A 16,942-nucleotide genomic window follows, 5' to 3' on the forward strand; every position below is an offset into this window, starting at 1 on the left:
TAAATTCTTTAAAATTTTGCACGAATTCAATAATACAGTAGAATGACATACTTATATTTTGCTATCAATTTATGAATATAACAAAATATTTATATTACCGACAATTGCAAGTCATTTGTTTGCGAAACAATGTCATCAGCTGTTTTAACTCGATCGCCAACTTGAATAGAAAAATTGATGTTAAGATCACGCTCAAGTTCGAAAAGTGAGAGTTTCATTGCAATTTGAAAGCAATTTTTGAGCGCTTAACGTCTGGTTTTAGAATACATTTTGTGTCGCATAAAATAACTTTATTTTATTATTCCTAATTAGGTGGCAGCTACATTCTCTTCATTATCTGGCAACGACTTCAGCAGTCAGTCGCTGACACATTCCAAAAAAGAACTTGAAGTCGCTTTGACGTGTAAAAATTTTCTATAATTTTTTTAACTTTCCAATTTCTTCAGTAAAATAATCACAAAAATGGTAAATTTAAAAGCGCTTAAAGTTAACTCTCTTTAATATATTATAATTCCTTTACAGACAAACTTCAGCGAGGATCAATTAGCCGGTAAGTGAAACGCGAAAACAAGGAGCTGTGGTAAATATTAGAATGTGTATTGTACGGAAAAGCAGTGGGTGTGTTTCAAGCATTGTATTTGTACCTTGCTGAAGGTATTAATTGTAAACAGCCTTTAACCATTATTATAACGTTAATAGACAATTCCAATGGTCTGAGCATATATAAATTAAGATGAATAATCGCTGTTTTTCGCTCTACATATTTCTTGGGGCAAGCAGATGACTCATTGTACCTTGATCGAGTAACCGTTTTACATACCAAAGTACTTAAAAAGCACAAAATAAACAAAAAGAAAATGAAAAGATATCACTGCGGTATATTGACGTAGCATTCGTGCGACAATAAATGCAAACGATGACTCCATCAATAAATGTACACCATTTTGCGATTATTGGTTTAAGTGTATGAAGAATGTGTATAAAGTTGTGATCACTACTATGCTACACAAGTACATGCACTACATCTGCTTTGACGTAAAACTTATTTCGGTCCGCTGGAAGAAGTTATAATTTATTAGTGTGTGTTGAAGAACTTTTAGCATTCTACGTATACTGCTAAAGTCAAAATGAAATTGAATTGCTCCAAACTGCCTATTTATATCAACGTTAAATTATTTATGTCGAGGTATAGCAGTTTCTTGACCATATTTGGCAAATTTTAAACGCTATGTATATACGTTCGTTATTTTATGGTCAATATTAACGATTTAAACTACAAGCAACTAAGAATTGTTGGCCAAATCACATTTATAAAATTGCGTACAAATTAAGAAAATATGTACGCAATAAATGAAATATAATATATATGTAGCTACATCTTTATACATAGATTTATGTTAAGATTCTAGTTATTTGTATTTTTCAAATGTGAGATTTAGTTTTTCAATTTTTTAATTGCAGTAAAAAATTTTTTTTATCATTATTTTTACTGCGACTGGTAAGCCCATATTTATTGGCCGAATAAAACTGTAGACTGTAAATTATAAAAATACGTGTATAGTTTAGATAATAAGATAGTGAAAATTCACAAAAGATTAAAATCAGGAAATTCCCAAATTTACTTATCAAACTTAAATCTTCTTAAATCATATTTTTAAGTAGGCCAAATATGGTTTGCGTGTTGATGAGATATGTACATACATATATACTATTCTAAAAATTCTAATAAATTTGATTCAAAATATTTTTAACTATATTTAAAAGCAGATTTAGTCGCTTTATGAACTTTGCAAGTGTCTCTTCCGATTTTTTCGCCAAACCATTAAGGCAGTTACAACATTTATGACGACAGTTGTGGGGATAAATGGGTGCAGTGTGCAACTAAAAAGGCATTGCACTTTGAAAAAACATGTTTTACCATATAAGGACGAAATTTCAAAACTACATTGGTAGTAAATACCAATACAGGGTGTTTATATGTACACTTAAAGCCAAGCTCTGACATATGAAAGCGCACACATAAATAGAAAAAAAGTATTGTTTTTCCAAATAATATATGCATACATACTTATATACTATAAGAATTTATTTTTGTTACTTTATTCTGTGCATTCATCAACAGTCAGCCCCTACACAAGCACGCAAGTTTACCTTCAATGTTTTTGCGGTAGCACATCACTAAACCACTTTTGCGCAGTTCAGTCGTCGGTTGCGCGTACCATGCAACACATTGCGTGAATATTGCAAAGTTTTATTGATTTTACATAACAAATCGATTTACTATATAGCAGTTAATTTGTGTTTGGTCCTTGTTGCCACTTGTTACAATGTACATCTACGAGCCGCCAACTAAAAACTCGTTTACCACTGTGGAAGGTTTTTTCCTTCATCATTTTCCATTTAAATTAAATCATAAAAGCTAATTTTGTGTATTTTGTTTGCAGAATTCCAAGAAGCCTTCAATCTCTTCGACAATCGTGGTGATGGCAAAATTCAATTGAGTCAAGTGGGTGAATGCTTGCGTGCGCTCGGTCAAAACCCCACCGAATCGGATGTGAAGAAGTGCACACATCAATTGAAGCCGGATGAACGCATTAGCTTCGAAGTTTTCCTACCCATCTACCAAGCGATTTCGAAAGCGCGTTCTGGTGACACTGCTGACGATTTCATTGAAGGTCTGCGCCATTTCGATAAAGATGCTAGCGGTTTCATTTCATCAGCTGAATTACGACATTTATTAACCACATTGGGTGAAAAACTGACCGATGAAGAGGTCGAGCAACTAATGACCAACCAAGAGGATACACAGGGCAATGTGAATTATGAAGAATTTGTGCGTATGGTCATGAATGGTTAAGTGAAAGTGTCGTTGATATAATAGTGGCCTGCATTTAAGTAATTAAAAGTAATATATATACAATTTATAATTCCCTTTACAAGCCTACCTGTTTCCATAACAATTAATTAAAATCGCTTATTAACAAAAAAGTTAAAAACAAAAGTAAATTAAAATTGAAAAGTAAATATTTATATGAAACCAAAAGTATTCTGCACGTACATATATGAACATATGTTGCCAATTCGAGAATTTTTACTGAATTACCTTTTATATATGTATGTATATTCATGTACTAAATTTAATTGTATTGTTATTGATGCGCAATGTAGCTCTTATGTTCGAACTTGCTTGCTACTTGATCAAGGCAACATTTGCATATCCCACTATAAAGAAAGAAACGTACACATAAATTTATAACGGCGTATTATTACTTATGTATGTTTAACAATAAAAAAACATTCAACTAATTTTTACACAAAATTTTAAATGGAATTTTATCTTGTGTGAAAATACTTTACCATAAAAAAACAATTTTTTAATACTCTGATATTATTAGATGCCGTTTAAAGCATTCATGCTTGTCCATTCTTTCTATTTATGTGACGACGTTTGTATTATTCTGAACTGAAGGGCTTAAGTGATTTTAATCTCCGATCTGAATAATTGCTTCGAAGATACCAATGGCTTAGGCAATTCCCATGACAAGCGGTTCGGCATAACCAGAATCGAATCGGATTTTATCCGGCCAATGGTTGTTATTTCGGCGATCTAACCCTGTTTGGATCGGTGAGTTTTAGGTTAAGACTGTCCTAATTGGATTGAGTCCAACCCGAGTCCGGAGAAAGTTTTCTGCTGTGTTTGCACTATAAGGCCTCAACCAAACATAGGTGTAATACATGCAAATAGATGAACCCAACTTAAAACCTGTTTAGGCCTTAAGGCACAGGTAGTGGCACCATGCCATTACGGCTGAACGTCACATCAGTCAAGTCCAATCATCGCAATGGCTGGTGTCACTTCCTTGCGTGTTGCGGCCTGCGCACCAAATGTGAGTAGAGATTGTCGTCTGTTGTCCCGTGCTGCAGGAGGCTGCCCCCGCAAATAACACCACAGTGCGGCAACCGTTCCTGTGGCTACTACAGCTACAACAAGAACCACCTACACGCCACTCTTTCACTCCTTGGATCACCCATAGACACCCGCGACAAACCCGAATACTACAATTCGAGATCGAGGAGATAGTTGGATTCATGAATCAGGAACGTGTATCGATAGCTGAGGTCCAAAAATCCAAGATCTTCCGAGTTGTGCAGGTTTCAACGTCATACGTAAGGATTGTGAGCGCGATAATGGTGAAGTCCTAGCATTAATTCTGCGCAATGCCAGAAATATACGGTCAGGCGATGTCGACCTTGAAATATTACATCCCCCTTGTTGCATGTTGCCAAACAAAACCATTTGGTACTAGGCGAATTTAACGCGCATCACGATTTTTCGCAAATTATTGCAGGGGAATAGAGCTGCCGAAACATACAGACGGTTCGACATTCTGCTCAATGAATGACGAAGCCCCCACAAGAAATCTGGGAACTTGCAATACAAGGAGTATTCTAAAGTAAAATGGACTTTTTGAATCTAGCGCCCCCTGGTGGCGCGATCTATATGTCGTGTAGTGCGTTAGAATCTGCTATCTTTATCGATTGTCCAGTGAGTTAATTCATGACATTTCATCGATTGGATGAAGTTATTGCGTTTTAAATGTCAGTATGTTTATGTTATCGGGCGAAAATGAGCTTCAAACAAAGAGCCAACATTAAATTTTGTTTTAAAATTGGTAAAACTTTTACCGAAACGTTTCAATTGATGAAACAAGTTAATGGCGATGATTGCCTATCTCGTAGCAGGGTGCACGAGTGGTTTCAACGTTTCCAAAGTGGTCGTGAGGACATAAATGACGATCAACATGTGGGCCAATCAAAATTCGTGATCACCGGAAAATCCATCGAAACTGTATGTGAATTCATCAAAAATCAGCCGAAATCATCATTGAAATTCATGGAAATGGAATTGAGCATCTCCAAAATATCGATTTATCGCATTTTGACTGAACATTTGGGCTTAAGAAAGGTGTGTGCACGGGTTGTTCCGCACAAATTGACTGACGACCAAAAATTGCTCAGAATCCAACATTCGAAGGACGTGACCGATTATTTGACCAAAAATCAAATTTTAAGCATTAACCACTCCCCGTATTCGCCTGATATGGCACCGTGCGACTTCTTCCTTTTCGGAAAAATGCATTTGCCCATGAAAGGAAAACGTTATGCAGACGTAGAGGCCATTCAAAAGGCTGACACCGGCATACTGGCGGATATACCGGAAAAGCTTTTGGACCGTGCAAAAAGCTGTATTGAAGCAGGAGACTTTTTTGAATAAAATAAATTGACTTTGCCGAAAAAAACATTTGGAAATACCTTGTAGATCCTGACCATCGGTTGTGGCTGATAAATAGAATAATGGCGACTATCAACATTTGCACAATTTTTCGATCGATCTTTCTTCTGGTCAATTCACAAGGTGATTGGAGCCATAAACAGCTTCATCGCGGCTGAAATAATGGCGGAAATACTCCCAGATGAATGGATCGTCATTCACAGTGGGCGTCAAACCACCACTCCCATTGGCGGATTGGATTGTTTGGCCCTTGCGCACCTTCGTTATGGATACTGTAGCGGACGAAACGTCTCCTTATCGATCCCGACATATATGTCCAGAAAGCAACGAGTCCCCATATGACCCTAACCATCTCTTTGCATGCCCAGCTACACATCTGACACATCTCTCCCTATGGTCTGACTAACCGTTACAACAACAACAGACAGGGCCAAACGATGAGTTACCCGATGGCTGCGGAAAATTCCAGGATAGTCGCAATAAAATCTTCAAGTTGCTAGCCGATAGCTCACGGGGAGATGACAAGATCCTCAAATATTAGTGGACTTACAGTTCAACTAAATAGAGTTAGATAGACTCGAAGTATATAAATTTTTAGGGTTTAGTCAAATGAAAGAGTTTTAGATTCGTTTTTAAATATTTTGCATTTACTCTATAATTATAACTATGTATATGTATGGGTATTACAGAGATCTGTATGTGGAAGTAAAAAAATTAATGAACAGCCTAAATTGATAGGAATGCGGCATATACGACAGTGGATGAGTAATTAAAAATCAATATTTCTGTTAAATCTTTGATTTTTCAAGAAATTTTGTGCTGTGTATAGCTTCATGCAAAATGTTGAGTACTAAATCGACGCGTTCGTAAGTGGCATTCGCGCCCATCAGTCCAATACGGAATACTTGTTCGGCTGTCGGCCCCAAGCCACCGCTGATCTCCAACTTGTATCTATAAATTGAGAAAAAGTAAATTTTAAAAAAATTAATTCAGTTATTTCATATATAAGACTTCAGTACTCACTTTCTCATCGCATATTGAGACACCTTTTGCCACTCCACACCCGCTGGCACTTTGATGGTATTTACGGTAGGCAAACGATCATTGGCTTTCACCACAAACATTTCCAATCCGATCTCCTCCACACCACATTGCAGCCGATGTGAGCACTCTTGATGGCGATGTATCACATTTTTGCGACCTAAAGCACAAAACTGTGCCAATGCTTCGCGCAGTCCATATAAAAGCGTTGAGGAAATGGTGTGATGATAGATACGTGGCGTGTCGAAACAGTTCCAATATTGCCCAACGAGCAGCGCATCAAAATAGTATGACTTTATATAGGATTTGCGTGCTCTTATACGCGCTATTGCACGATCACTGAATGAGACGGGCGTAATGCCGGCAGGTGCGCCGAGCACCTTCTGTGAACCCGTATAGGCCATGTCAACTTTCCAGGCATCCATTAGGAATTCAACGCCACCCAGTGAGGCGACTGTATCAACCACGAAAAGGCAATTGTATTTTTCGCAAAGTTCACCGATTTCCTTTAGTTGTGGCTGCAAAATGCCCGTCGAGGAATCACCTTGTGCAATGAAGAAAACTTGTGGTTTGTGTCCCTCAAAGGCGAATTCGATTTCTTTCAGTGACAATGCGTGACCAAAACGTGACTCCACATAGCGCACATCACCATTAAAACGTTTAACCATTTCGGCGGCACGATATCCCCACAAACCGGTGCAGGCAAGTAGCACAACGTCGCCATCCTCCACGAGATTAACAAAAGCTGTCTCCATGCCGGCATGTCCCGAACCGCTAATGCACATCGTAGCACTGTTTTTCGTTTGGAAAAGGTATTTGACGCCTGCCTTGATATCGTCCATGATCTGAAAGTAAATGAAATTATCGTAATATTGGTAGAGACCTCGGTTTACGATTTTATTAAACAGTATGAATACAAGATTAGGATTTCCTGGAACTACTAGTAGCTGACATTGATGAGAACGCTTAAAGAGTATAGCATTACGTTTGCATAAAAGTCAGATTGATCTGATCTGGACCGAAACTAATGTGGATTTTTTTCGGTCCAAGAACTACAAACATAAAAAGGTATAAAAAGATTTTAATCATAATTTTGATCGGTCAGTGAGTGTGGTATGCGATCGGAGCTGAACTGAATGTGTGCGGAGATTGTGGCGTTTCCTTGGACATTAACATCCTAATTTTGTGAAGGTACCTTGTTAAATAAAAAAATCTTCCTTACAAGGACTTGATTTGGATCGATCAGTTTGTTTGGCAGTTATATGCTATAGTGGTCTCACATCGTCAGTTCCTGCAAATGAGCAGCTTTTGGGGACCAAAGAACGTGTGCAAAAACTCAAATGGATATCCCAAAAATTGAAAGCATATACTTGACAAACCGATTAAAGTCGTTCCCATGACAGTCGGGTCTACCTAACCGGAACGAACCTGGATTGTTTTATCCGGTCAAGGACTGTCAACTCAGCAGAATTCTGCTGCCACAACGAGAACAACAGACCCATTAAAGTCAGATATTTTCTTGACCTCTCCTATACCGCCAAAACTGGTTACTTCAAAGTAGTCGCTTAAATAGCAGAAATCGCTTGGTGCTTCCAAAATATTAGATAGATTTAACATAAATCGGATCTTTACAAGCGCTATGCATGAGGTGCAGACATGCTACCTCAACTTTGTCTTCTATTTAATTCATTGATAAACAGTAGTACTACTTTTAACACAACTTCCAAAAATGAATGCATTATTTTAGGTTGAGTTCAAAACTGTAATGAAATAACAAGTTAAATTCATTCACAAGAGGAAACAATACAGCATTTAAATAACCGAATTAAATCTTCAGACTTTGTACTGATCAACTTTTTTGGTTTACATTATTTTGTTTTCTTCTTTGTCATTATTGAAAACCGATCGATCAGCACTGGAATATACATACATATGTACTCCTACATGAGTTCCGACGAAAACGCCTTGTAAGACAACACAGTTGGGGATCAGAAGTCATTGGCGGCAAGCAGATATAGGCGGCTAAGTTATCAGGGACTTTTATATATGTATGTAGCGGAGCGAAATTGTCTGTCAGCTCGCATGACTGTATCGCTGCAGATGTTATATTTTTATACAACAAATACAAATAAATACATGCTTTATGCATTTACAGCAAATTCATTTATACATATTGTATTAATAAATTGTTGTTTGGGGTAGGGGGAATTTTAAGGAAGCTATGAAGCTTGCTAACAAACTATAGGGTCTTATAAGCCGAGAAATTAATTTTTGCGAGGACAGTCGACCCCTTCGGGGAATTTAAGGTTTCAAAATTCTACTCTAGAATTTTGAAAAATTCGATATTTTTTTCATATATTTAAAGTTTAGACCCTTAAGAACATATCCTCCGAAGGATTTTTAAAAATTAAAATTATTTTAAGAGCTGCAGTTACTTTAGTGACGCAGTACCTAGCCCGGTTCGGCCCTATAGAAGTTTTTAAACGCGTTTTTCTCGAAACTACTTTTTTCCACACGGTACCGGCATTATCTCAAGTTCTATACAACCTATGAACCTTCTTTATATAATTCTTTATCGTTCCTACCAGCATCGTGTGAAAATTTTTGTTTTTTATATTTTAAAAAAATTCAGGAATTTCAAAAAAAGCGTAAAAGATGATTTTTATTTTCAGGCAGTCGCCATTTTTCAAAAAAATTTATTTTCGTGTTCCCTGAAATAGGGCCTATAACAGCATCCTTACTGATTAAGAATTTCTTTTGATTTTTTTTCAGACCACCAGGAGAGTCAGGATCAATGTCACCAGGATGCGCCATTTTTTTACACCTGTCTCTCGACCCTCCCCCCTCTAATTATTTTAATTTTTAATATTTTTTGAAAAATTTTTTTTCTGTATTTTTAAGATATCAATAAAAACACCATAAAAAATGGATAGTAAAAATATTAATTGCCTTTTTTTACGACACTTTAAAAATTACCTGAAATTCATGCTTCTAGAGTAGAATACCCCCTTAAATAATAGACAATTGTTATAAAAGTAAGGGACTTTTCGGTTATGAGAAAAACCGTCTTAAATACATATGTACATTTTATTTCTACTCAGTAGAAACAGTATATATATTTCATAATGTTTATAAGCACATAAGAATCCCTGAAAAGAACTCATAAATTGGTGCCCTTATTGCTAATAAGGGATAGTAAATACTCTTACACTCTCTTCAATCTCAAAAAATTTTCAGTATCTCAGTTATCAGCTCTGTATACTATGACATTTCGAATCGAAAAGCTTATAGCTCTTTTAATTTCAAAGGGGTTTTGAGATTTTGAAGCTTTTGGTTATCAAATAAATAAAAATTAGATGAAAAGGCGTCACTTGCGTCTTGGCTCTCACGTCACAACTTCGAAGAGAAAGGTTTTGCGGAAGATTTATGGTCCATTGTAAATTGGCAACGGCGAATACCTTAGTCGAAGGATTGATGAGCTATACGAGATATATGGATGAAAACACTCCGGCTCTGAGAGTATTCGAGGCAATACCCGCGGAGGGAAGCAGATGAAGAGAAATACCTCCACTCCGTTGGAAAGATCAGGTGGAGTAAAACCTGACTACACTTGGAATCTCCAATTGTCGCCAAACAGCGAAAAGGAGGAACGACTGGGGCGCTGTTGTAAACTCGGCTATAACCAATAAATAAGAAGAATGGAAGGCAATTTTTTGCATTACGCATTACTTATTGTCAATCAATTGTCTATTTGAGCATCAAATACCACGGTCAAATTTTATTCAGAGCAAGGATTAAGACTCGGGTGCAATTTTAAGGTTTAATCGACTACGTTTGTCTCAGACTTCGTAAAGTGTTTTTTTGATAAATAAAGTCGTAATAAGAGAGATAAATTAAGATCCATAACACTTAAGGTCATAGTATTTTTGTCAAAAAGTCCGTTTTCTAAGTATTCTCAAAAGTCATTTATACCCTTGCACTTGATTTAGTTTCAAAACTTATAATCGAAAAATATATATGTACATACCTCGAAGCATTCTGGGTGCATATGTCCCAGAACTGGATTGCTTAACGAATCGAGTACACGTTGTGTGCAATTGGAGGGACCGGGTCCCATCAGCGTTTTATTCGGCACATATAACGATTGCTTCAATTGCTCGGGCGCTGGCAATTCCATTTTGTCAAATTCCTAATATTCTTACAATAACCGACGCACAAAACTTTAATTGTTATTTACAGCACCAAAGATTGTAAATAATGTGTGGAACTTTTGTAACTGCAACTATTTTATAGAATTTTTTAGAAACCACAGCCGATTATCACAGTATTTTTTCAGCACGAAGCGCAGGAAACCACAACTCGAATCAACAACACATTTATTATATTTATTTTAAATTATAACTTTTTTTTTTTTAGTTTTTAAGAACCACAAAATTGTCTACTGCTATCAAGCGACTGCCTGGGAATGAAGCTGATTTTCAGGGTTCACAGGCATCTTATAGGCGCCCTTATCGCTCAGTCGGAGCTTATTTAAATCGTGGAAAAAGGTAAATAAAAAGTTATATACTCGAATAGACGCAACACATCAGTATAATGACTTAAAATAGAAACTTTGACATATATACTTTACTTTATAGATATGTATATATACTTATATATATACAGACGTATGTATGTATGGCATGTAATAAAATAAGCAGCTAGGAAATAAGCCGCCTTATCTCTGCATCAGATTTGACTCCCAAGCGTGCGAAGTGATTACGATGAAGTAGGCACATTAGTGCTTATATATGAATATAAATAATAATAAATAAATAATATATATATTTTTTTTATTATAATTAAACACCGGTATGCAGTTCTACTTCTAAGCTTAGCTTATTCAATGATTAATTAATCATTTAGAAATGTTTTGGATTGCAGTCAAAACTATATATGAACTGACTATGACATAAATATTCTTCACATTAAGGCGAAAGCTTCTTATAAAAAACTAATAAAGAAACGGAAAGAGCCATGTAGAGATATATAGTAGATAAGATAATTCTTACTTCATATTAAATCTTTATTTCTTTTTGAGCTGTCTTCGGATTAAGAATATCAATACCTAGATGCTCAAATGTAAAAGTGTCATGTCATTTGCTCTGATCTCAGAAGCCGGCAAGTGAATGAATTTTTCGAATATAATATTTTCCATCTAACACTGCATATTACATACTATGTATACTTATACACATATGACATAGTCTTATAGACCTGTTAAGTTGACTATGGGTTAAAAAGAGCGAGTTACGTTGAAATTACTCGCCTATAATTGGTTGAAATCTTGAAAAAATCTGTCCAACAATAGTTGTAGCTCATACTGGATCTCCCTGCTGGGGTCTGCCGCGCTGTCGACAAGTTCCACACCATTAAAGCCCCATGCATACTAAAAGCTATAATACCCTTTTAAAATAAAATAGTTTCCATATAAGAATTTGATTTTGAACTTTCTGGGTGTTACAAACTTCATGACAAATTTAATATACTCTGTTCCGGATTTATTACATTGCCAAAATGTCAAAGGAGACGAGACTCACATACATAGTTGATGACAAACCCAACTTAATGAATTAAGCAAGATCATACATATATAACGGGTGATGCATTTCGAGATTCACTTCAAATTTAATGCGGAATTTTTATCATTCGAAAGAAAATTCTTTGGCATTAATTTTTTGAAGATAATCTCTTTCAAATGTTGGCCGCGGCTACGTCTCGATGATCCATCCAATGAGTCCAATTTTCAATGACTCGTTCGAGCATTTCGACTGGTAGCTAGCGAATGACACACATGATGTTTTGCTCCAAGGCCTGAATCGAAGCCTGATTGTGAGTATATACTTTAGACTTTACATATCTCCACAGGAAAAAGTCTAACGGTGTGATATCACACGATCTTTGTGGCCAATCGACCGGCCCATTACGTTAAATTATTTGCCCACCGAAGTGTTCTCCCAATAAATTAAATGATTGATGCCATGTGTGGAAAGTGGCGCCGCCTTGTGGAAACCAAATTCCGCATCAAATAGTCAGTTATTATGACACGATAACGGTAAAGAAAAGGAATTGAAAAAAGCACCTATAAGTGGACCACCCGTTATAATAAAATTTCCTGATACTTCAATGTAGAAGTAATCGAATCATTAAGCTAATAAAAATCATGTTTAGGGACCAGGATGAGCAAGGAAAGTATATTTGGAATAACGGTCCCAAAATTGAGTTTCAGCACGAAACTTGTGGTAATAGACTGAAGTTGATTGCATGGCCACGTAAGCAAACAGGGTATATTTAGTTTGCCACGATGTAGTACCATAAAGGAAATGTCAGAGACCACATAAAGTATATCTATATAAATGATCAGGATGACGTGTTAAGTTGATTTAGCCTCTCAGTCTGTCTGCCCGTCCGTCTGAATACATACGAACTAGTGTCTCAGTTTTTGAGATACCGATCTAAAATTTCGCATTCGTCCTTTTCTCAACAAAAAGCTGCTCATTTCTCGGAACGGCCGAAATCGGTACATTACAGCATATAACTGCCATCAAGTGCTTGTATGGAAACCTTTTTCATTTGACGTGATATCTTCACGAAATTAGCATGGAATCTTATCCAAGGCAACAAAGTACAATATTCGAAGAAATTGTTCAGATCGAGTCACTATTCTTGTATGGAATCTTTTGTATTTGTTAAGTGTATTATAGCTTCGGTGCAACCGACGTTAATCTTTTTTTTTTTGTTTTCGTTATCACTTGCCATTGATCGGAGCAAAAATTGTTATTCCTATCATGAACCAAGTCGAACATACCAGGTTTAATTCATACCTAATTGATGTAACACCTAAAACTGTCAAGTACCGACATTAAATTCGTTTAAGGGCTGTCACTTCAAAGCAATTATAATTTATATCACAACAATGAGTTTAATACATTCAATGAACCACATAGAATCGATTCTCGGTTATCTGTCTTTCCCTATTTACCACTATGAACAAAAAATAGTAAGACTTTGTTCCTAATTTTAAAATTGTTAATTTATTCTTAAAAATCTCTGTCGTCCCCCTTGGCCCCAATACACATGTGCCAACGTTTAATTTTACCAGCTGTTAAAGTCAATTTCCGGAATAGCCTTCAATGCGTAGCGATTTACGTTTAATGTCTTCAATTGACTCAAACGGTCGTTTGAGTTTTCTAAAAAACTCACGAAGAGTTATTGGACCATAATTCCGGCCTCTTGTTAAGAATAGCTTCGCGTAAACAATGCAGAACACTCAAATATTACTCCTCGTTGACTATTTGACCGGTCGGAAGAAATTCGGAGTGCACCTCGATAAACGAAGAAAACTGTCAACATAACCTTGATTTTTGACCTGCCTGGACGTGGTATACCACGTGGTGGTGGTGGACCACGATATTCGGTCGATTGATCATTGTTTCCCAGACGTTAACGCGACGCTGTTTTTCGAAAAAAATTGAGGAATTTCGGAACCAATTGTGCTTTCATTTTTCTTAGGCCCAAATAATTTTCACTGATCATTCAGATATTCCACCGATGCCAATAAGATTTTTAACTGTTAATCGTCGATTCTCAAGCACCAATTGCTTTACTTTATTGACGTGTTGATCCTCACTTGGACGTGGCTCGTCGTCAACGCGTTCTCGACTTTTCTTTGAATATTTTGTACCAATCATGCTCGCTCGCGACAAACAATTATTGTGAAGGTCTTTTCCAACAATTTGAACGTTTCGCCACCAGAAATTTTATTCCGCACACAAATTTTAGTGCAACTTATTTGTTGAATAATTTCACTCATCGTAAAAATCGCTGAATGCACTTTATGTACTTCAGAAAGATAATCGTATACTGAACACTTATGATAATTTTGATGTAACCATTGGCACAGATGTAACTGAGAGTCAGACCTAGAAAAAAATATTTCGCTGAATGGGTCTTACTATTTTTTGCTCATAGTAGTAATCAATTATTTTAATATTTTACCACTATAATATTTAATGATTTAGATTGATGCAGAACCCTGAGTAATTTTACATTCGGAAGTTATAATGCAATATGTATAGTAATATAAACATATACCATATACATTCCATGATGTCAGAAAAGTAGGCATGAATCAATCGATTCTTGAAAGACCCGATTTTTTTTGTAGGTTTTCTCGTATTTGTGCTGTTGTCCCTCAAAAAAAAAATATGCTGCAAGTTTTAAGACTTAAAATTGAAGTTCGATAGTGAGTCAGCTGCAGAAAATATTATATTTAAATATATGGACTGGAAGCAATCAATGAAATCGGTTACGAAATTTGTTTTCAGAAATATTGGCATTTAAGTACTTGACCTTTAAGCTTTGGAGTCTACATTGAACTGAAAATAAAGCTATCGGATTGATTCATCAGTTATATAGACATGCGTCATTGATATTGTTACATGAAAATCGTTAAATATATTTATATAAAATAGAAGCACACGCCGTAACTGCTACTCTACTAGAAACAAAATTCTGTAAAAATTTATGAGATAAGAGTTTAACTGCTTTAGTTGTGATTCACTGCACTATCGCTCTCTGACATTACGCTTGCTGGGTAATGTTGCAAATTTCTAACTATCAGATGATGAAGTTTTGTTTAAAGGTGAATTGCAATTTTGTTGTTCTTATTTGGTATGTGATAACCTTGTTAAATAAAAGTTCAAAAACTTTAATCTATCAAAAATGTATATATTTTTTACAAGTGTACTATAAAGGAACAAATCTATTTATTAAGAGACTAACGTTATTGCAAAAGTATAAACAGGTTGATATTGATACTGCGGCATGCGCTCGACACTCTTATTGTTTTTAGAAGAAAAGTTGCAAACGTTGATAATGATTTTGAAATAAAACGACAAAGAACGTTAACTTCGGCAGTACCAAAGCAATAATACCCTTCACAGGTGCATTTATTATAGCATAAAAATGTCTTTAGCTTGAGTTTGATAAATCAGTTTGTATGGCAGCTACATACATACGAATATATGCCATAGTAGTTCCATTTCAGACGAATGAACAGTTTCTTGTGGAAAAAGAGGCGTGCGTAAAATTTCAGATCGATATCTCTAAAAGTGAGGGACTTGGCTAAATCGGCTCAGCTCATCACCGTGATCAATTATATATGTATACATATATAGACTTGATAAGGTTTTCCGTCGTTTCGTTCTGGTATTTCGTGGCCATTTGTCGATTTCATTTAGTATATACTTGATATATATATACAGGTCTTAATGCACACTTCGCGCAGTGTGTGTAGCTTGTGGAGAGTTGCATGACTGACACTTGCACGCCAAACAAAAAAGACCCAAATGCAAAAAAGTGTGGAAACTGCGTTGGAAACCACACAGAAAACTACAGAGGATGTCCAGTCTACAAGGAGTTAAAAAATCGAATCAACCAACGTGTAGTCTCCGAACGCAATCATAATGTACCGAACGTTGTATCCTCCAATATGAATCCGCTGATAGCTCCATTAAAAACCGTCAAGGGCGTATCGTTTGCAAACGTCCTAAAATCAGGCCTAGGAAACCCCACAACTACACTAACAGCGAGTCTTATTGAGCCGCAAGAATAGCAGCCCCGCGTTCAATCCAGTAGTAAATCGAATATCGAAGCAATGATAGCGTCAATGCAACATAGCATGATGAACTTCATAACGTTCATGCAAAACACAAAGCAGCTCGCTAGAAGAGTGCTTTCTTCCTGCAGGTGATTATGATGCGAAACACCCTCTCTGGGGTTCCCGGTTATGTAACCCTAAAGGCAAGCAATTATATAACGCCCTTATATGTAAAAGAAACAAACTGTATTACGTTTCTTCTGGAAAGCCTACATATTGGCCGGCAGACCCGAAAAAGCTGCCAGATTTAATTGGCTTCGCAGTAACTAGGAAAACTCCTCAGAGCCTTATTAGTGCAGAAACAAGAGCAGACCTCTCATTAGACCACTCACCAGTTCTCTTCACTTTGAGGCATCAGTCACACTATAAAGAGTTACCATATATGCTCACGTCAAAAGTTACAAACTGGTTAAAGTACAAAAAATACATCAGCACACACATAGAACTCGAATCAAATTTAGATACACCGGTCGATATTGAAAACACCATCGCAGCATTCGAATCAACCATCATAACAGCCGCCTAAATTTCAACTCCTCAAACAGGTTACATGGAAAACAAAAAGCAAAGCGTAACTAATAGGGAAATTGAAATACTCGTATTACAAAAACGACTTCTACGAAGGTTCATAGGTCACCAGCCTCAAAACAACTGTTGAAAGCGGCCCCACATGCACTGACGAGGGCCCTCAGAAGCGACAACAACAAACAATGGAAAAAGTCAACTATAGTGATGATACCTAAGCGTGGAAAGGACAAATGCAGCCATCCTCCTACAGGCCCATCAGCTTGCTATCTTGCATGTCGAAATTATTCGAAAGACTTCTTATGCTCCACATTAAGCCACATCTTCAAACCCACAACATAATACCATCTCACCAATTTGGCTTCAGGGAAAAGCATGGAACG

General features: G+C 36.4%; 2 protein-coding genes across 3 annotated transcripts; one reads left to right on the forward strand and one right to left on the reverse strand.

The window, feature by feature from the left end:
* The first annotated feature begins 349 nt into the window (after positions 1 to 349).
* LOC126757117 (myosin-2 essential light chain) lies at positions 350 to 3,319 on the forward strand. Of its 2 annotated transcripts, XM_050470743.1 has the most exons (3): positions 350 to 465; positions 523 to 550; positions 2,445 to 3,319. In XM_050470743.1, exons 1-3 carry the CDS (start codon positions 463 to 465, stop codon positions 2,855 to 2,857), a joined length of 444 nt encoding a protein of 147 aa, XP_050326700.1. In that variant the 5' UTR covers positions 350 to 462; the 3' UTR covers positions 2,858 to 3,319. The 2 variants fall into 2 exon arrangements, with proteins under 2 accessions (XP_050326700.1, XP_050326699.1); XM_050470742.1 differs by lacking the exons at positions 350 to 465; positions 523 to 550 and adding an exon at positions 2,163 to 2,376.
* Positions 3,320 to 5,918: 2,599 nt separating this feature from the next.
* LOC126757099 (alanine--glyoxylate aminotransferase) lies at positions 5,919 to 10,815 on the reverse strand. The gene is made up of 3 exons (XM_050470715.1): positions 10,362 to 10,815; positions 6,317 to 7,179; positions 5,919 to 6,244 (listed from the first exon to the last, which is right to left on the reverse strand). Exons 1-3 carry the CDS (start codon positions 10,509 to 10,511, stop codon positions 6,082 to 6,084), a joined length of 1,176 nt encoding a protein of 391 aa, XP_050326672.1. The 5' UTR covers positions 10,512 to 10,815; the 3' UTR covers positions 5,919 to 6,081.
* Positions 10,816 to 16,942: the final 6,127 nt, after the last annotated feature.

This window comes from Bactrocera neohumeralis, chromosome 4 (genome assembly GCF_024586455.1).
Source record: "Bactrocera neohumeralis isolate Rockhampton chromosome 4, APGP_CSIRO_Bneo_wtdbg2-racon-allhic-juicebox.fasta_v2, whole genome shotgun sequence".
NCBI classification, from domain to species: Eukaryota; Metazoa; Arthropoda; class Insecta; order Diptera; family Tephritidae; genus Bactrocera; species Bactrocera neohumeralis.

Bases quoted from the DNA above. Each gene is read 5' to 3' on its own strand.
- LOC126757117 (XM_050470742.1), top strand. From the start codon at position 2,328: ATGTACATCTACGAGCCGCCAACTAAAAACTCGTTTACCACTGTGGAA. The intron at 2,377-2,444 runs GTTTTTTCCTTC...TTTTGTTTGCAG, and splicing joins CTCGTTTACCACTGTGGAAG to AATTCCAAGAAGCCTTCAAT.
- LOC126757099 (XM_050470715.1), bottom strand. From the start codon at position 10,511: ATGGAATTGCCAGCGCCCGAGCAATTGAAGCAATCGTTATATGTGCCG. The intron at 7,180-10,361 runs GTATGTACATAT...ATTTACTTTCAG, and splicing joins TGCACCCAGAATGCTTCGAG to ATCATGGACGATATCAAGGC. The intron at 6,245-6,316 runs GTGAGTACTGAA...CTCAATTTATAG, and splicing joins TCTCAATATGCGATGAGAAA to ATACAAGTTGGAGATCAGCG.